The 20,940-nt window shown below is 36.9% G+C and overlaps 2 protein-coding genes across 5 annotated transcripts in view; one reads left to right on the forward strand and one right to left on the reverse strand.

Annotated features, from left to right (window-relative positions):
* The window catches only part of SPMIP7 (sperm microtubule inner protein 7), a 52,978-nt gene extending 44,244 nt beyond the window's left edge, over nt 1–8,734 (reverse strand). The window contains exons 1-2 of the mRNA XM_003930804.2: nt 7,984–8,734; nt 3,754–3,851 (exon numbers count right to left, since the gene is read on the reverse strand). Coding sequence (XP_003930853.1) covers nt 3,754–3,851; nt 7,984–8,536 — 651 coding nt within the window. The 5' untranslated portion in view covers nt 8,537–8,734. The remainder of the gene's footprint in view (nt 1–3,753; nt 3,852–7,983) is intronic.
* Nucleotides 8,735–11,306: 2,572 nt separating this feature from the next.
* ZPBP (zona pellucida binding protein) overlaps nt 11,307–20,940 on the forward strand; it is a 139,628-nt gene continuing 129,994 nt past the window's right edge. For all 4 annotated transcript variants that reach the window (XM_074379704.1, XM_010341388.3, XM_074379702.1 and 1 more), the window contains exons 1-2: nt 11,307–11,507; nt 14,727–14,807. In XM_074379704.1, coding sequence (XP_074235805.1) covers nt 11,381–11,507; nt 14,727–14,807 — 208 coding nt within the window. In that variant the 5' untranslated portion in view covers nt 11,307–11,380. The remainder of the gene's footprint in view (nt 11,508–14,726; nt 14,808–20,940) is intronic.

The raw sequence follows: 20,940 nt of genomic DNA on the forward strand, positions 1-20,940 counted from the left end.
ATTTCCAGGCACTCAAATTTATCATCTACCTAATTTCCTTGCAGTCTGTCTTCACTTTCTGGTGGCTATTTTCTAACTGGTGCATCTTCCCTGTATTGCTGTCATCTACATGTTATTTGTCTACTATTTCATAGAGAAGGGACTAAATTTGCTCTTTGATGTCTTTACTGTTCTTGGACTATGATTCAGTGGGAATACCTACTTCTAACTCTAAATGATCCTTAGTTTCTTCTGATAAAAGTAATCACATTGAAGTAGAACTTCCTTTATATCCTAATAAAACTAGCATTATCCACATTAAGATTCTCCAGCACCATCAGCATCATTAAATGCCTCAATTTCCAGAATTTCTTCATATTTAACAAGACCTGACAAAATATGGCCACTGATGTCCAGATTTCAAATAATGCAGTTACCATAAATTATGTTAAAAAATGAACGTTCAGATTTTTCCTTTTTCCATTCTTACATTCTCCATGTGCTGTCTCCTTTAACTCTAGGCTTTTTCTGCCATTACTGTTGGACCTGGGGTTGAGATTGCCAGAATGCTTCTGTTGCTGCCACCTTTGGCTTGGTTGTGTGGAAACATAACTCATCCTCAATGTACAGCAGAGAATGTGAGGGGATGCTCAGGGAGCTATCAGAAATAAACATGCAGTGGATATAAAAATGGTATCATAGTTTCTGTCATATTTTTTCTCTTTTACTTTTGGGATTCCAAATAAGCATGTGTTCTTTCTTCTACCTATATCATCTAGGTTTGTGACTTTCACTTCTGTATTTTTGCGTATTTGTGTTTCATCAATTTCTTCTGATTAATCTACTAGTTCTCCAATTCCCTCTCTAACTGTGTCTAATGTATTACTGAACCCATCTATAAAGTACTTTATCATATTTTTCAGTTCTGGAATTACTTTCACCCACAATTTTCTTTTCTTTTGTCTTCTTCTTCTTCCTCCTCCTCCTTCTTCTTCTTCTTCTTTTTTTTTTTTTGGCTTTAGACAGTCTCACTCTGTTGTCCAGGCTGGAGCGTGGAGTGCTCTCGCACTATCTCTGCTCAATTCAACCTATATCTCTCAGGCTCGAGCAATTCTCCTGCCTCAGCCTCCTGAGTAGCTGGAACTACAGACAGGTGCCACCACACCTGGATAAATTTTGTATTTTTAATAGAGATGGGGTTTTGTCAGGTTGACCAGACAGGCCTTGAACTCTCAACCTCAGGTGATCTGCCTGCCTTGGCCTCCCAAAGTGCTGGGATTACAAGTGTGAGCCACTGTGCCTGGCCTAATGTTTGTATTGTTAGTAGATACGGGGTTCTGCCATGTTGGCTAGGCTGGTCTCAAACTCCTGGCCTCAAGTGATCCTGCCTTGGCTTCCCAAAGTGCTAAGATTACAGGTGTGAGACACCATACCTGGCCCCTCCTTCAATCTTCTAATTATTTCCATTTGGTAATTTGTAATTTTCATATAAAAATTTTGAGTTCATTTTTTCTCCTTTAACATTTTATACATATTTATAAGGCATGGATGTATATCTGTTTGTATATATCAGTGTGTATCTGTTTGTATACATCAATGTATATCTGTTTCTGTTTTCTTTCATTTGTGCTGATTCTCACTCATAGTGTACTTTTTCTTATATGTTTGGATACTGTTAATTATGTGTTGAACATTATACTTTAAAAGTTTTTAATTGAAATAATTTGAGATTTAATAAGATAGTATCTTCCTTCAAAGAAAAGTATTATTTACTTCTGCCTGATTCCTGGAAGTGAGAGCAGTCTAGGATCACCTTCATCCCAGTTCAGGACTTGAAGTTTTCTTATTTACTTGGATTAAGCTAGGCTGCAGTCTGGTCAAGCGCTTTTTACTGTTGACCTATCCTTACTTGTAGGGTTCAGGCTTCCAGGTATTCAGCTCACAGTCTTAGGTGGCTTTTATGGATCACCTCCAACTTCTGATCCTTTGCTCCTATGAGACCACCAGAAGTTCAAATCAAACTTTTGGCTGCCTCTTCAAAAACTGCAAATTCTTTCAGTGTCAAAGTGGCCCTAAGTGCTAGGCTTAAATTTTAGAGTGTCTATTCTCTTGCTGGCCCAGTAATTTCTCTCTACCTTATTAGAAGAAAGAAACGTTAATCCAGTTGTTTTGCCATTAGAAATATTGGTCCATATTACTTAGCTTCCACTACTGGAAATAATATCTAGATTTATTCACTGCTATAAAAAGTCTAAACTTATTTTAAATTTAAATAAGTATGCTAATAAGCCTTTCCATGACAAGTTTCTACTTCAGAATTCTAGTTTTAAAATAGTTAAAGCATGGAATCTTGCCATAAATTTGTAGTATACATTTTTTTTTTTTTAAACAAGGCAACAAGGTCTTCAGTTTCTTATTAGGTTCACTTTGATTTGCTCTCACAGGATTTACCTACAGGACCAATGGATCCTTTGATAAGGGTTGAAGATAGAATAAGTAAAACTAATAAATAAAAATTTTATTATTCTTGCAATCACATTATGCATTTTGTCTGAATTCAGAACAGCCTGAAACAGGCCAAATTACCCCTATTTCTAATGCCATAGTTTTAAAAGAAAAATGCATAGGACAAAGAAAAACATGAAGTTCTACCCTGTGTGCAGGGCATCTTGAGTAAAGGAGGCATTGAGAACACAAATTGTTTCATGGCCATGTACGGTAGTACAGCTGTTAATATGTGAGAGGTATGCCCCATTTCCCTTTGTGAAAAACTAGAAAGGGTGATTGCGAAGGAAAAGGTGAGAAACAAAGAAATCAACGTGGCACTGTGAGGGTAAATTCTCAAGCAGATCCATTTTAGAAGAAATATATATAGGAGTTACAGGAATGGAAATTGATTCATTACAATGTATTCATATCTTTACCGCTAATGAATATGAGTTTTTTTGAGGTAATAAAAATCTAAAATTAGATTGTGGGGGTGGTTGCACAACTCTGTGAATATTCTAAAAACATTGAATTACACACTTTAAAGGGTTGTATTTTATGATGCATGACATATATCTCAATAAAGCTGTTTAAAAATATTTTCATATCTGTGTATGTCTTAGGATTCTTTAAGTATCTCATTTTAAATGCCAAGGATTTAGAGACTACAAAATCTACATAGGAAGATGATTAAGAACATAATCCTTAGATTCTGAAAAATATTTAGGTTTAAATTTTGGTTGATATTTATTAACTGTTTGATCAAAAGTCAGTTACTTAACATTATTGGGCTTCTGTTTTCTCAAATAATATGAGAATAACAACACTATTTGTTAAGAAGACAGTAGAATAGGAGAAGGAAAAGAAGCTAGTGAGAATGTAGCCTCAGCTGGAGAGTAGCATTAGTCTGTTGCCCTAAGAAGTCAGCCAGTCACTGGCCAAAATCTGAAAGAAACAGCATAAGACAGTCCTCCAGTCTGGTGGCTGTTAGCCTTTTAGTGACCGTCACTCATTGCTCCTGGGAATAGACACACTAGCCAGTGAAGGGAGTCTGTGATGGGCACCAGCTGCATCTACTACTCACTCCTCCTCCCCCAGGGTATTGTAGGAGTAACACAAGGTAATGCACAGTAGACATTGACTGCAAAGGGCTGCACAGTGCCTGGAATATAAGAAGCACTATATACATGGTAGCTATTCATCTAGGGCATACAATATCAAACACCCAAACAATGAAATAAACTAATTATATATGTTGTATAATACCACCCAGCAAGAAAATCTTACTGCACATGTTCCCTCCTCATCAAATGTAAACATGTGTCTTAATGAGCGTCCTTCATGATGAGATTGTAAAGGAGTAACTTTCAGTGAGCTTGTCCAACCTGAAAAAACAAAAAAGGGAATGTGATTTTGGTTAAAAACACAATAAAAGTGCTTCTTCAACAGAAATATTTACTATTAGAAGCTAGACTCTGTGATCATAATTAATTTTTTAACGGATTTAGTAACTTTTCTGGAACTTTTAGCTGTGAGAAAAGAATAGCTGTGGAATTTCTGTAAGAGGCTAATTATAATAGTGAAGAATCATCACTTACTATCTCTTACTTATGATTGGAAGATACCTATTGGGTACTAGATATCCATGTTTGTGCACATGGACATGTTGTTGGGGATGGTCGTAACACAAGGTGAGTCTGGTTATTATGCAGACTCATGAATTATTATCACTATGATTCATATAGTGATAGATTAGAAGTTCTAAAATCTAGCAAATATAAAAAGCAGCCTTCAAAAACATTTAGTACACTGTAACTGGAAGCCAGTGGATATAAATTTTTCATCTTTATATAAAGATGGTTTTGAGGTGCCTGTGAGCAAATGCAAAGTACAAACAGTAGCTAATTTCAACACAGTGTGGCAATACAACAATATCTGAGCTCAGAGTGCTGTGCAGGTGCATAGGAAGGACACCTAAGAATATCTAGTTCAACCAGGTTGTCAGGCCTTAGGGACATCTCCCTGAAGATGACACCTGATCTAATCTTGACAATTAAGTAGAACTTAGATGAAAGAAGAGAAGTAGAGAAAAGGTAGTTATTCCAGGAAGAGAAACAATATGTGCAATGGTAGACCTGCTCTGTAAGAGCATCTTAATGTGTATAAAAATTTAAAAAAATGTTACATATAGCAGACTGTAAAATGATAGATAGGAAATGGTAGAAGATAAGCAAGAGAAATAGTCTAAGGTCAGGGCATGAAAAGCTCGGACGTAACCTGCAGATGAATTGCCCTTGAAGAGTTTTAATTAGAGAGATTGATTACTTTGATTAGGGCAGGTGACTAGCATAGGTGAAGATAATTGCAGTCCCTCTGGTAGTTTCCATAGAGATCATTTCTGCTACCCCATGGGGGTTTCTGACTTGGTTCACTACTTCATAGTTTTGTTCCATGAATTAATCCAACTTGGCAAAATGTAAATTTAAAAGTTAAAATTTGTGATCAGGATGGACAATACAGAGATATTGAACCATGAGAGAGATGCATTTCGAGAGGTGCTTAGGGCAGGACAGGCACTCCACGGCCATCTGTGGATGCCACTCAGGTGGAGCGCTATCACAGATGTCACCTATTTAATATTATATATGTTATATCATATGTATAATTATATATATTATTTGATAGATGGCATGTAATATATGTAATGCATATACTTACTTTCTTTGGGTTCCAGAGTGACCTTCATGAGCTATTTGACCCACCTGAGCCTCATTTTCCTCATCTTTAATGACTATTGTCAGGGTTATAAAGACTATAATTAATAAATACAAAGAAATAAGCAAACTATGGCGTGTGGTTTAAATGCTTTTTTTAAAATTAATGATCAGTAGCTGTAATATCATTTAGTGCTAAGGTAGTCGTATCATTTCATGATGATGATAATGATGATGATTGATGATGACAATCCAGCCAATATTTGGCTGAGAAACTCAGGAAAGAATCTGCAATGGGGATTTGCAAAGGAGGAATAGAGAGCAAGAGGATGCTGTGGGTCTGTGGGTTTAGAAGGGGCAGTTAGAGAGTAGAGTGTCAGCCGATCTCTCTGCACTATTGTTGACTTTGAAGCTTGAGGCAATCACATGAGAAGGATGTGGGTAGCCTCTAGGAGCAGTGTCCCCTCGCTGACAGTGAATGAGGAAACAAACACTTTATGGAAGAAACTGGATTCTGCAACAATCTGAATGAGCTTAGAGGTTGATTTTTCCCCAGACCCTCTAGGTAAGAACCGATATAACACCTTGATTTTGGCTTTATTTACTTATTTTTGAGATGCAGTCTCACTCTGTTGCCCAGGCTGGAGTGCAGTGGCATGATCTTGGCTCGCTGCAACCTCCACCCCCTGGGTTCAAACAATTCTCCTGCCTCAGCTTCCCGAGTAGCTGGGATTACAAGTACATACCACCATACCTGGCTAATTTTTGTAATTTTAGTAGAAGACAGGGTTTCACCATGTTGGCCAGGCTGATCTTGAACTCCCAACCTTAGATAATCTGCCCGCCTCAGCCTCCCAAAGTGCTGGGATTACAGGCATGAGCCACCATGCCTGGTTGATTTTGGCATTATTATTATTGTCCTAGATTCTAAACAGAAGACCCAGATGACATTCCCGACTTCTGATCCACAAAACTATGATTAATGGTTTCACTTTAAGCTGCTAAGTTTGTGTCAATTTGTTACAGCAGCAAGATAAAACTAACACAGGCACAAGTGAGAGGCCTAAGCAAAGGGAGAATGGAATGCTGAGTCCCATGATCATTTCAGTGTTGAGAACTATGAGGATAATTCTGTCTGTGACACAGCTGGACAAAGGAAATTCTCTAGAAGTCTATCATGCCAAAAGCAACAGGAGGGCATTTTGTGGTATCTATCTTATTTGGAGCCATTCAAACAACTGCTTTGAAAAAGGAGGAAATTAGGAAAACAATAAAAGTTGAATTCTAATATTAAGCCAGACTAGAAGAAAGGACTCTGGACAATGAATTACACCTCAGAGTCACCAAATTTCAGTCTCAGTATGAGGATATCCTTTCCTCTGTTTCAGTATCTACTGTTTGCAAAACAAACAACCCTAAAACCTAGTGGCTTAACTCAAACATTTATTCTCTCCCAGGATTCAGAAGATAGTTGGAGGTGATTCTTCTTTACATGGTGTCAGGTTCAATAGCTGCAAAGGCTGAAAAATGGCTTCACTCACATGGCTGGCAAGTTGATATTCAATATTAGCTGGGGTTTTAGTTGGGCATACTGGCGATTGTCTTGTATTTGTTTTGCTAAGCACTTTACAAGTCTTAATTCATTTGATTCTTACAAATGTATGAAAGAAGTACTATTTATTTCTAATTTACGTATGGAGAAATTGAAAATTTTAGAATTGTTACAATCTGACATTCTTTATTTTAGGTATTTTTACATTAATTACAGCAAATGGCCCTTACTATTATTTTATGAATTATTACTATTAGGTGAGTTTTACAAGTAAGGTTACACAGGCATAAAGAGAATAGTAACTAGTCCTGGGTCATATAGCAACTGAGCTTTTGCTAGAGTTCAAGCCCAGACATTCTGAGTCAAGTGCCTGTTCTCTGAATTCCTCTGTTTTACTGATTCAGGCAGTGAAATACTTGGGACAGATGAGCTCTATACTTTGTTCTTACTTGTTGGTGCAGTCCGTTAACACCCTTTTAGCCCTATATTAGCTTTGCTAAACCATTCCTTCAACCTGTATTTTTGTGGAATAAGCTTTAAAAGTCTTCCTATAGCATTTGGCCTTTCACTTTTCGCAAGCTAAAAAATGTTCATCTCTTTACATTTCTGCCTGCCAGACAGCTTTTATACAGGAAATAGTATCTATGGCTTTCCTTTGGAGGTGTTTCTCATCATTTTTTGGGCCAGGCCTGTGACCATTTAGAGAAGTTCTTACAGAGAAACCACATGGTGCATATGTCAGTAAGGGGTCATCAATCCTGCCTCCATGGCTGTGGAGCTATTTATTCAGAGTTTGCTTCATTTCAGCTTCTGTTCTTATTAGAGTCAAAAAATTTACTTTCAAATGCTTAAATTTTTCCCATTTTATTTCAGCCCTTAAAACTAACAGTTTCATAATCATCAGTGAATTAATTCTTTCAAGGGAGAAAGACAGATACAGAGGATTTCTATACAATTATCAAAGTGATACATAAATTCCCCTGTGGTAAAAGATTATCCATATATCTAGAATAAGTAATGTTATATACTTTGTGTTGATCACATAATCAACTAATGCTTATTTTTTTTAAAAAAAATTTACAAATAAGTTTATAAGGTTTATTATTCCTTTGTTTCTTACAATCTGTAATTTTTTAAAAAAGCTTTTTCAGATGATTGTCATCTTGTTAACTGCCTACATACTGACTCTTATGTCCATGCTCTCTTCCTTCAAGTATTTAAAACACATAAAATTCATGTCACTTCATTTACCTCCAAGTCTTGCTCTGATAGAAATGTCTGGTACTTCTCTGGAATTCCATCTTCTGTTCTGTTGCAGTTCTTCTGATAGAATTTTTTGCCTTTTTATTGTTGTTTGAAATCCTGTACCTGGTCTGGGAACTCGATGCTGAGGTTTCACATCACTAAAATCCACTAGGGTTGGTATGGTTCTGCCAATGCCAGGATTTAAATCAGCATCACCACCAGGACTCATAAACCCTGAACAGGAATCACCTAAGGTCACATCATCCCGAAGTGGAAATAATGGATAATGTGGCCCATATGGTGGAGGATAAGGATAATGTAAGTGATAGTCTGGCAAAACTGAAGGGGGATAAGGGTGAAATTTAAGAAAAGCAGGGTTGCATTTCTTTTCAAATCTGCCATAGTTATGTCTGTTCTCAAGACCTTTCACAAAAGGCATGTTCAATTTTCTTAAGAGATCACAATAGTGTGGGTGATCTATATTCTCAACAGTTCCTAAAAGGATGGACCTTTTAGAGATACTTATCTTTCCAGGTGTGTTCTGAATCTCTACATCCATGGCCTTTCTCTTCAGAGTTTTTGGTTGCTATAAAGTATTTCTGATAATTCTTTTAACTATACAAACTCTATTTCCAATAGCTAAATGTCTGAGTTAAAACTAGTACAAAACTGACTCAGCTTTCTAAATGTTAGCAGATAATTTTGTTTTCCTTTTTAAAGTAAACCTTTTCCTTCACCAAAGGAAGAATAGGGCAATGAAGGAACAGGACAGAAGGAGAAAAAAGCAAAGTCCTTGTTGCTTGGCAACAACTAGAATTCTTAACACATTGAACCATTTATTATGTACATCATAATTTAATTTGTAAGAAAACAAAAATAGCTTTGGTACTAATATTTCCATGATACTTTTCTCCCCGGTGCTCAGGAAAACTGTGTTCACTTATTTTTAAAATTTTCCATAAGTTAGTATTTTATGGATATAAAATTTAAGGAGTGTAAATAAAGCAGAGAATTCAGTGACAATGTATTTTCTAAAAGTATATATGTGACTACAATTAAGTATTTATAGATATAACACTTGCTGTCAAAATAAATGTAAATCTAAATGCGCTGTACAATATAAACATGTATTACACTAAAGTCAAATGGATATATCCAATTTTTAAGAGAAATGGAAAATTATAGTGAAAGTACAGGTAAATCTTTTACATGCCCTAAATTACCTTTACTTCCCTTAAATTTAGTATGGTGTCCAGAGTAAGAACAGTAAGAGTTTTAAACTCATTTTAGGAAACCACAATAGGGTATCAGCTGTCTACACAGAAAATATCATTTAAATCACTAATACACTGGTTCATTTAAAAGCTCGTTTACTTGGATAATTTCACCTTGCATGAGCTTCCATAAGGGGAAATCTGAATATTAGAATTTGGGGTAGAAGGTCACATCATCCTTACTGCAGCAAATATGTTAAAAGAGGCAAGATTCTAGCTTTTAAGAGTCAGGCACATAATTGTTAATCAGGCCAGCTGTCAAGGGTGCTGATATCTTTGGTATCATCAGAATGCCTATGCCCCTTTGAAAGTCTTTAAAATTTTGAGATATACTATTAAACAGGTGGGGAGATTAAATCAGGTGGTTAGCCTGTCAGTTTGAAATTCCTCATCCAGATCATAGCATATCAAGTGACAGTTTTTAGTTCACCCATTGTAACTCATTTCTTCATATCAAAAGTGATAACTCACTTGTAATTAAGCATTCTATATTTAGTTGCACAAACTTCATTCTTCAACGTATTTGCACCAACTGCTTAAGATTTATTTCTATCACAGCTCTGCTCCCATTAAGCCCATTAAGTAAATCCTTCTAGCAGCAGAAAAACAGAGGCAGGTGTCTCTTTCAATTCCTCTAAAACAAATTCTTGCTATAAATGGCCTCTTAGGTTGTGTATGGGACAATAATAATCCCCACAAGTTTGTACTTAGAATAGATCCTTTACGAGAGACTGATTAACAAGAGAAAAATGTAAGTTTATTAACATATTTCATTTATATATGAGGAACACCCAGAAAATGAGAAGTTCTCAAAGAAATGTCCTTGAATTCCAGCTTGTATAGCATCTTCAACAAAGACTAGGAAATTTTTAGAGATGTGAGAAAGGAAAAGGACTTTGAGTCTCTGCAGGCAGCAACTTGGACTAAGCAAACAAATCACAGGCAAAAAATAGTTAAAAAAAAAAAAAAAAAGTTGGCTGGGCGCAATGGCTCACGCCTGTAATCCCAGCATTTTGGAAGGCCAAGATGGGTAGATCATGAGGTTAGGAGTTCAAGACCAGCCTGGCCAAGATGGTGAAACCCCGTCTCTACTAAAAATACAAAAATTAGCCAAGCGTGGTGGTGGGCACCTGTAATCCCAACTACTCTGGAGGCTGAGGCAGAGGATCACTTGAACCCGGGAGGCAGAGGTTGCAGTGAGCCGATATCGTGCCTCTGCACTGCAGTCTGGGCGACAAAGCAAGACTCAGTCTCAAAGAAAAAAAAAGTTAATATTAATTCCTCTGATATCATTTCATGGCTATTGAGGGTCTGAAGCTGTCTTCAGTGGTTAACCTTTGTTTTCCCTGGTAAAGGAGCGGGGCAGGATAACTTTTGTCTTTCTAAATCTATGTCTTGCTTCTAGGTAAAAAGAGGCAAGGTGGACAGCTTTCCTGCATCTGCTGCTTCTTGTCTTCAGCGCAGCAATCCTTCACACGGGAGAAGGTACATTCTGGTCTCCCCCACAGGATCGATGGTTTTATATATATTTTGCTGTATTTAGGTGATACTATAAGATGATCTTCCAGTCTGAGTATTTTAGAAAGTAAATTTCATCTGTGGTCGTTTCCTCGTTCTTCCATCAAGCTTCTTCCTTAGCCTAAAGGCCTTACCTTTAATTCCTACTAAGTGTGTATTGCATTTATTTCCCAATTAAGTTCCACACATCCATAAAATACCAGCTGCTGACATCAGTAGATCACATCAATCCACGAGGGCCGTACACGTCTGAACTCACGCATTCTCCCTATCTGTTGTTCGAAACTGGGCCCCACACGACCACCCGGCATATAGAAAGAGCTTCCTTCTGATCACAGATGCCACACCAAGGGAAAGGCACAGGCGCTGGGATCCCCCATGGCTCTCTCAGCTCTACGATCTTCGAGCTGTCCTGAGGGCCCGGGGTACGCACAGAACGGCAGGCAAGCGGAGGCACACACCGACCCCCAGCCCGCCGCCCCGCCGGAAGTGGGAGTACGTCCATCAGGTCCGTCGTTCCGGTACTCCGCCCGCCAACTTCCGGCGGAGGTGGGCGCGCGTCGCCTAACGACCTTAGGCACGGACTGTGGGCAGGCGACGGCGGCGTGTGGATGGAGGCCTCGGCCCCCGGCCGGGCGCGGCGGGGCAGGCGGCGGACCCGGGCCGCCGGCTCCCCGCTCTCTCGGGCCGCCGTCCTCCTCTTTCTTTCTGCCTTCCTCGTGCGGGTGCCCGCATCAGGTGAGGGTCCGCGCCGCCCGGCCTGCTCGGCAGGAACAGCCGCAGCTCCCCTCCCTCTTCGAATTTGCCTTTTCTTGTGTCACGTGCATCCGGTTTGTGTAGCGACACCTGGCTCACTAAAGGAGATAAGGAGAGTTTGTTTTGTATGGAAGGCGTTCAGAGGCACTCTGTGTTTGCATAGAGAAGGGAATGACGGGAAATTAAGGTCTAGCTACATGACGACATCACCCACAGTTGAGGTTTTAAAATTAAACTGCTTTGTTAATAAACTCCCCGATGAGCCCGTGGGTCATCTGCCAGGTTTGCATTTCAGTGTGTGAACTCTGTAATGATGTGTTCAGCGTATTTCAAAGTGAATAGGCAACCTGCCGCTTTGGATTTATCCGTGATGGTGGAGCGCCATCTATTGGTTTTAGCTGTAAAATATAGGAAATACTCCGATTTTAAAATGACCCCTGAAGAATTGACATACTTTCCTATACTGTTTGAAAAATACCTTTAAGGTACTATGAGCAAACACTGAAGAAGGAAGTGAAAGTTTAATTGAACTGTTACTTAACTAGAAAGGTTTTTGGCTGCATTATTTTGTGTTCAAATTCTGGACTCAGAATATCTCCCAGAATTGATAAAATCACAGGGATTTGCTTCAATTGAAAAAAAAGTTGTTCAAATAAGGAATAATGATAAAAAGAAGTCCTCCAAGAATATAAATGTAAAAGGAATGTGGGGGTAGGCAGGGGATGGGGGAGGAGAGAGGAAATATATGGAGTGACTAGAGATTTAAAGATCAAAGTCCAGGCATCAGGAATCCAAAGAGTAAGTGAATAGCCGATAGCCATCCATTGCCATGTAGGAGAAAGATGCTCCTCGGATATGATTCATGGCTGTGTAGTAGGTGTGAAAAAGTGTTTTTATTTTAGAATTTTACCTGGCGATCTTTTGATTCAATAATGAGATTAGACCTATGAGGTATAAGAAATAGAATAAGCAGTTAGTATCTTAATACGTAAGTGATGAAAAGTGAAGGCCTCTTATATAGCATTTTACAATTTGTACAGTATTCTCATTTGTACAGTATTCTCATTTTGTACAGTAGCTATAAGGATAGAATTATTATTAGTTCCATTTGCATATGAGAAAACTAAAGCTCCTGGAGTTTAAAGTGATTTTCCTAAAACCAGTAAGTGGCAGTATTAGGATTTAAACTCATGTCCTCTGGCTTTGAATACCACATCCTTTTCTTCGCACTTTACTATTCGTGTCTGCTGAAGGCTATTTGGGTATAATGCTTAATTGCATTTTTATACTGCCCCTCACACCATTATGCCCATCACATTTGCTCATTTAGCAATGAAGACTATCAAAATAAATTTCACAGTACTTAATGTTTACTATGTGCAAGGTATAGTATTTGATACTGATTCTTGATAAGTTAACATAAACATTGATCCCGTTATCATTGGAGCATGTGATCTAATAAGGAAAATGATATGTGTGCATCAAGAGTTACAGTAAAATGTAAGCCAGTGTCTAGAAGGGTTTTTCTGAGGTTATCTTCTACAATTTTTATAGTTTCAGATCTTAGATTTAAGTCCTTGATCCATCTTGAGTTTATTTTTATATAAGATGAAAGATGAGGATCCAGTTTCATTCTTCAGCATGTGGCTTTCCTATTAACCAACCCATTTAGGCAAAGATTTCATGACCAAGAACACAAAGCAAATGCAACAAAAACAAAGACAAATAGATTGGACTTAATTAAACTAAAGAGCTTTTGCAAGGCAAAAGGAACAGTCAGTAGAGTATAGGCAACCCACAGGATGGGAGAAAATCTTCACCATCTATACATCTGATGAAGGACTAACATCCAGAATCTACAAGGAACTCAAACAAATTAGCAAGAAAAACAAACAATCCCATAAAAAAAATGAGCTAAGGACATGAATAGACAATTCTCAAAAGAAGATATACAAATTGGCAAGAATCATATGACAAAATGCTCAACATCGCTAATTATCAGGGGAATGCAAATCAAAACCACGATGTGATATCACCTTACTCCTGCAAGAATGGCCATAATAAAAAAATAATAGATGTTGGTGTGGATGCAGTGAAAAGGGAACACTATACACTGCTAGTAGGAATGTAAACTAGTACAACCACTATGGAAAATTGTGGAGAGTCTTTAAAGAACTGAAAGTAGAACTACCACTGGATCCAGCAATCCAACCATTGGGTATCTACCCATAGGAAAATAAGTCATTATATGAAAAAGATACATGCACACATGTTTATAGCAGCAAAATTCGCAATTGCAAAAACATGGAACCAGCCCAAATGCACATCGGTCAACAAGTGGATAAAGAAACTGTCGTGTATATGTGTGTGTGTGTGTGTGTGTGTGTGTGTGTGTGTGTATATATATACACACACACACACATATATATATATATATATATATATATATATATATATATGATGGAATACTACTCAACTATAAAAAGGAGTGAATTACTGGCACTTGCAGCAACCTGGATGGGATTGGAGACTATTATTCTAAGTGAAGTGAATCAGGAATGGAACACCAAACATCATATATTCTCATTTATAAGTGGGAACTAAGCTAGGAGGATGCAAAAGCATAAGAATGATACAATGGTCTTTGGGGCCTTGGGTGTGGGGAAAATGGTGGAAAGGGGGTAAGGGATAAAAGGCTACAAATTGGGTTTAGTGTATATTATGTGATGGGTGCACCAAATCTCAAAAATCCTCACTAAAGAATTTAACCAAATACCACCTGTTCTGGCAAAACCTATGGAAATTTAAAAAAAAGAACTATTGTACTGTAGTGCAATGCAGAATGAGTGCTACGTATTTAAAAAGATGCTGGTGGTATACTGTGGCAGGTAAGAAGTGCTAAGGATAAACAGGAGGTTTGAAGGAGAAGGGACTTGTAATTTGGGTCTTGAATGATGGGAGATTTGAACTTTTAATGTAGAGAGTATTCTAAATGGATTTAGAAAAAGGTGAGATAGAGGGAGAAGCAATAGGTAGATTATAAGATAGTATCAGGGGACTAGAGTTGGAATAGTGATGATAACTGTCAGAGGAGACTGAATTATGGCTCTCCCCTTCAACTAAGACCAAAGATACTGTGATACTGTACTTGAATATTTTTGAATATCTAATGAGACAAATTGTTGATCTTTTGTTTGATAGTTGGATATTTGGTTCGATTACCGAGAAGTTTTCGCTTGACCAAAGATTCAGTGAAAATAGTGGGATCAACAAATTTTCCAGGTATTCATAAATATATTTTCACTAATTTAAAAAAAGTTGTTAGCATTTGCTTAAATGTTATCAGACTTGTCCAAAAGGCTAATGTTCTTCAGTTATCCTAGTCTCCTAAGGCCCTTTTCTTTCTACAGAAGTAGATTAAAGTTGTTTGCATATGGCTAGACTCATCCAGTTATAATACTGTAGCTGTAACTGCTTAAGTGTACCAAGAATAATTACTTTTTTTTCTTTTTATTTTTTTTAATAAGAAAAAGAATAAAGAAGAGGAAGAAAGAGAAAGGAAGAGGGAGAGAGGATGGGGGTATTGCTTTATTGCCCGGGCTAGAATGCAATCTAAATATGGGTATGCCTATAATTGTCCTTAATAATGGAGACATAAAAGAAAATGAGGGAAGAGAATAACAAACAAGGAGCCAACCAACATTTCGTTTAAACTTCTAAGTTGATATGATGTGGTACTACTGATAAGAGTGTGTATTTTGTGTATTTAAAGTGGAGAGTTCTGTAAATGTTAATTACATTTACTTGTTCCAGATCTGAGTTCAAGTCCTGGATATCACTGTTAATTTTCTGTCTCATTGATCTGTCTAATATTAATGTTGAAGTCTCCCAGTATTATTATGTGGGAGTCTAAGTCTCTTTATAAGTCTTGTATGTCTGCGTATTCCTGTATTGGGTGCATATATATTTAGGATCTTTAGCTCTTCTTGTTGTTGCATTGATCCTGTTATCATTATATAATGTCCTTCTTTGCTTCTTTTGATCTTTGTTGCTTAATTGTAACTTCTACTTTTTATTTATTTGTTTTAGCTCTCTGTTTGGTTGGTAAATCCTTCTCCATCCCTTGTTTTGAGTCTTTGTGTATCCTTGAATGTGAGATGGGTCTGGATGCAGCATACTGATGGGTTTTAGTTTTTTATTCAAATTGCCTGTCTGTCTTTGGATTGGGGGATTTAGTCAATTTCAATTTAGAATTAATAGTAATATATGTGAGTTTAATACTGCCATTTAATATTAGCTGGCTATTTTGCCCATTAGTTGATGTAAATTCTTCATTATATTGATGCTCTTTTTGGTATTTTTTTTAGAAAGGCTGATACTGTTTGTTCCTTTCTATGTGTAGTGGTTCTTTCAGAAGCTCTTGTAAAGCAGGCCTGGTGGTGATGAAATCTCTGTTTTTCCTTCACTTGCGAAGCTTAGTTTGACTGGATGTGAAATTCTGGGTTGAAAGTTGTTTTCTTTAAGGATGTTGAATATTGGTCCCCACTCTCTTCTGGCTTGTAGGGTTTCTGCTGAGAGATCTGCTGTTAAGTCTGATAGGCTTCCCTTTGTGGGTAACCTGACCTTTCTCTCTGGCTGCCCTTAGTATTTTCTCCTTCATTTCAACCCTGGTGAATCTGACGATTATGTGCCTTGGATTTGCTCTTCTTGAGGAATATCTCTGTGGTATTCTCTGTATTACCTGGAGTTGAATATTATCCTGCCTTACTAGGTTGGGAAAATTTTCCTGAATAATGTCCTGAAGCGTATTTTCCAGCTTGGATTCATTCTCTTCGTCACATTCAGGTACACCTATCAAGCATAGATTAGGTCTTTTCACATAGTCCCATATTTCTCGGAGACTTTGCTCGTTCCTTTTTATCCTTTTTTCTCTAATCTTGTCTTCTAGTTTTATTTCATTGAGTTGGTCTTCGACCTCTGATATCCTTTCTTCTGCTTGATCAATTTGGCTGTTAAAACTTGTGCATACTTCACGAAGTTCTCGTATTGTGTTTTTCAGCTCCATCAATTCACTTATATTCCTCTCTAAATTGTGTATTCTTATTGACATTTCGTCAAATCTTTTTTCAAAGTTCTTAGTTTCTTTGGATTGGGTTAAAACAAGTTCTTTCAATTCACAGAAGTTTCTCATTATCCACATTTTGAAGCCCGCTTCTGTAATTGGAACACACTCGTTCTCCATCAAGCCTTGTTCCGTTGCTGATGAGGAACTGTGATCCCCTCCTGCGGGAGAGGCTTTCTGATCTTGGGTATTCTCAGCCTTTTTTGGCTGTTTTCTTCCCTTCGTTGTAGATTTATCCATCTGTGGTCTTTATAATTACCGTCTTTGTAATTGGGTTTCTGAGTGGACGTCCAACTTACTGATTCTCAGCGCCGAAATCTGAGCAATCCACTGCCCCGACTAAATCAGCAGCGTTAAGACTGATGGTGCTTTTCTGACTCTGCACCAAGAACCAACGCTCCAAGGCGCTGGCAAAACCGCCTCGCCGGCCACAAGAGTCACGCTGGCGACCCGTGGGGCTCCTCCGCTGGGAATCTCCTGGTGCGTGAGCAACAAGAATTCATGTGAAGGTGTGGTGTCCTCTTGTTCTTTGCGCTTTCGCTGGGAGCTACAATCCTGAGCTGCTAGTGATCAGCCATCTTGGATCTCTCTCCCCGCAAGAATAATTATTTCTAAAAGTTATCTAAAGTTGCCTGTACTGGATTTTTATTATATAATAATTAGCTGTAATATTAAATGTGTGTAGTACAAATATGGTAATACAAATCAGACGTATTTTGGATTCAAAGATTTGCAGTCATCACATGAAATATAGCAACTACAACTTGTTTCGGTGTTTTTTAAAGTTGTGGCAAATTCACATGCCATAAAATTCTTCCTTTTAAGTGCACAATTCAGGTGCTTTTAGTATATTGACAAGATTGGGCAACCATTACCCCTATCTAATTTTACAACATTTTCATCACCCCAAAAAGAAAGACCTAATCCATTATGCAATCATTCTTCAGCCCTGGAAATCACTGATCTCCTTTCCATCTCTGTAGGTTTGCCTCGTCTGGAAATTTCATATAAATGGAATCATATACAGTGTGCCATTTTGTATCTTTCACTAAGTATGGTGTTTTTGAGGTTCAGCCATATTATAGAGTGCATCAATACTTCATTCCTTTTTAGGGTGTAATAATACTCATTTCTTTACCTAACAGTACATATGGGACATATGGTAACTCTATGTTTACTATTTTGAGGAGCTGCCAAACTATTTTTTTAAAAACTTGAGTTATTTTACTTTCACATCAGCAATGTATAAGGGTTCAAATTTTCCAAACACTAAACATTGTTATTGTTGTTCATCTTCTTTTTTTATACCTATCTTAGTATGTGTAAACTGGTATCATTGTGATTTTGATTTGCATTTCTCTAATGACGTTGTAACTCTTCATGTGTTTTTTGACTATATAGATATGTCATTTGCAGAAATGCCTATTCAAGTCCCTTGTGCATTTTTAAATTGGGTGATTTTCGGCTGGGCGTGGTGACTCATGCCTGTAATCCCAGCACTTTGGGAGACGGAGGCAGGCAGATCACAAAGTCAGGAGTTTGAGACCAGCCTGACCAACATGGTAAAACCCTGTTTCTACTAAAAGTACAAAAAATTAGCTGGGTGTGTTGGTGTGCACCTGTAATCCCAGCTACTTGGGAGGCTGAAGGCAGGAGAATCACTTGAAGTCGGGAGGTGGAGGCTGCAGTAAGCCAAGATCACGCCACTGTACTGCAGCCTGGGTGACAGAGCGAGACTCCATCTCAGAAATAAATTTAAAAATTGGGTGGTTTTTGTTTTGTTGTTGAATTGTAAAGTTCTTTATATATTCTTCATACCAGATACATGATTTGCAAATATTTTTCCCATTCTGTGGATTGTGTTTTCAGTTTCTCTATGTGTTCTTTGAAGCCTATGTTTTAAACTTTGATAAAGAAGTCTAATTTCTATTTTTGGTTTGGTGCAGGTGCTTCAGTTATGTCTAAGAAATGATTGCCTAATGATTGGTCCCAAAGTGTTATTCCTATGTTTCTTTATAAGAGTGTTGCAGTTTTAACTCTGATATTTAGGCCTCTGATCTATTTTGAGTTAATTTTTGCGTATGGTGCAAGGTAGAGGTCAAAGTCATTCTTTAGCACATGGCTATCCAGTTGTTTTATCACCATTTATTGAAGAGATTATTCTTTCTCTTTTGAATTGGCTTGGTACATATTGAAAAGCAACTGGCCCCAGATGTATGGGTTTATTGTTGGACTTTAAATTCTATACCATTGATTTCTATATCTATTCTTACGCCGATACTTTTGCTATCTTGATTATTGTTGCTTATAATAAGTTTTCAAATCAATAAGTGTGAGTCCTTCAAATTTGTTCTTTTCAAGATTGCTTTGTCTTCTCTGGGTCCTTTGCAATTCTATATTAATTCTAGAATCAACTTGTCAATTCCTGCAAAACAGTCTGTTGAGATTTTAACAGAAATTTCAATGAATCTGTAGATCAATTTTAGGCATATTGTCACCTTAACAATATTAAGTCTTCCAATTAATGAACTTGGGATGTCTTTCCATTATTTCCATTTATTTAATCTTTAATTTCCCTCAATTATATTTTGTAGTTTTCAGTATACAAGTGTTACATTTCTTCTGTTAAATTTACTCCTAAATATTTTATTATTTTCAATGCTGTTGTAAATGGAATGGTTTTATTTAGTTAGTTTTTGGAATGTTCATTGCTAACATATAGAAACACAATTGATATTTTCATATTGCTAGAAACAATTCATATTTTCATTGATATTGTATAAAACTGATATTAGTTTTCAACATTATGATGTTAACTGTGGGTTTTTTGTAGTTGTTCTTTATCAGGTTTAGGGAGTTCCCTTTAATCCCTAGTTTGTTGAGTACTTTTATTGTGAAAGGGGTTGGATTTTGCTAAATGATTTTTCTATATCTATGGTGATGATAATGTGTTTTTTGTTCTTTATCCTCTTAATATAATGTATCACATTGATTTTTGTATTTTGAACTTGGTTTGCCTTCCTGGGATAAATTCCAGTTGATTATTGTGTATAATCCTTTCTTATGTTGCTGGATTGGTTGCTAGTATTTTTAGGATTTTTTATGGTTATGTTTGTTAGTAAAATTGATCTGTAAATTTCTTGTGATGCCTTTGATTTTGGTTTTAAGGTAATACTGGCTTCATAGAACAAGTTGGTATGTATTACGTTCTCTTTTATCTTTTGGAAGAGTTTGTGAAGGATCGTTGTTAGTTCTGTTAATTGTTTGGTAAAATTCACCAGTGAATTCATTTGTTGCTGGACTTTTCTTTGTGGGAGGTTTCTTGATTACCAATTTAATTACTCCTTTTAGGACTATTCAGACTTTCCATTTCATTATGACTTTTTTTTTTATGAGAAATAAACTATTAAAGGTTACTTGTGTGTGATGAGTTGCTTCTTTCTTGCTACTTTCAAGATTATCTCCTTGTTTATGGATTTTATCAGTTTGATTATGATGTGCCTGGCTATGGATTTCCTTTAGTTTATCATAGTTGGAGTTAATTGAGATTCTTGGATATGTGGATTCATGTTTTCAATCAAATTTGGGATTTTTGCCATTATTTTTAAAAAATTCTTTTTATCTCTTTTCCGTCTTTTGGGTCTGTGATTATGCATATATTGATATGCTTGATGGTTTTTCACAGGTCTCTGAATTACTGATCTTTGTTCTTTTTTTCTTCTTTTTCTCAGACTGGATAATCCCATGTTGACCTGTCTTCAAGTGTGCTGATTCTTCTGCCTTCTCAGTTTGCTACTGATTTCTTCTAGTTAATTTCTCATTTCAGTTATTGTACTTTTTAATCTACAGTTTATTAATAAATAATTTTTATATCTTTACTGATCTTTCCTATTTGGAATATCATACATTTTTATTACTTTAGACATGGTTTTCTTTGATAAAATATAAAATATGTAAATTAAAATCTTTATCCAGTAAGTCCAGTATTTGGTCTTCCTCTAACATTTGGCCTTCCTTGGAGTCTGTTTCAGTGGGCTGCCTTTTTTCATGCATATGGCCGTATTTTCTTGGTTTTCTGCATGTCTCATATTTTTAGTTGAAAACTTGACATTTACGATAATATAACATAGCAACACTGAAAATAAGATTCTGCTTCCCAGGGTGTGATGTTGTTGCTGTTTGCTGATACTGTGTATTCGTTCAGCTACTTTCTAAACTAATTCTCTAAGTTGTATATTCTTTATCACATAGCCACTGAAGTCTCTGCTTAATTAGCTTAGTTAGGCTACTGAT

Source organism: Saimiri boliviensis, chromosome 10 (genome assembly GCF_048565385.1).
Source record: "Saimiri boliviensis isolate mSaiBol1 chromosome 10, mSaiBol1.pri, whole genome shotgun sequence".
Taxonomy (NCBI): domain Eukaryota; kingdom Metazoa; phylum Chordata; class Mammalia; order Primates; family Cebidae; genus Saimiri; species Saimiri boliviensis.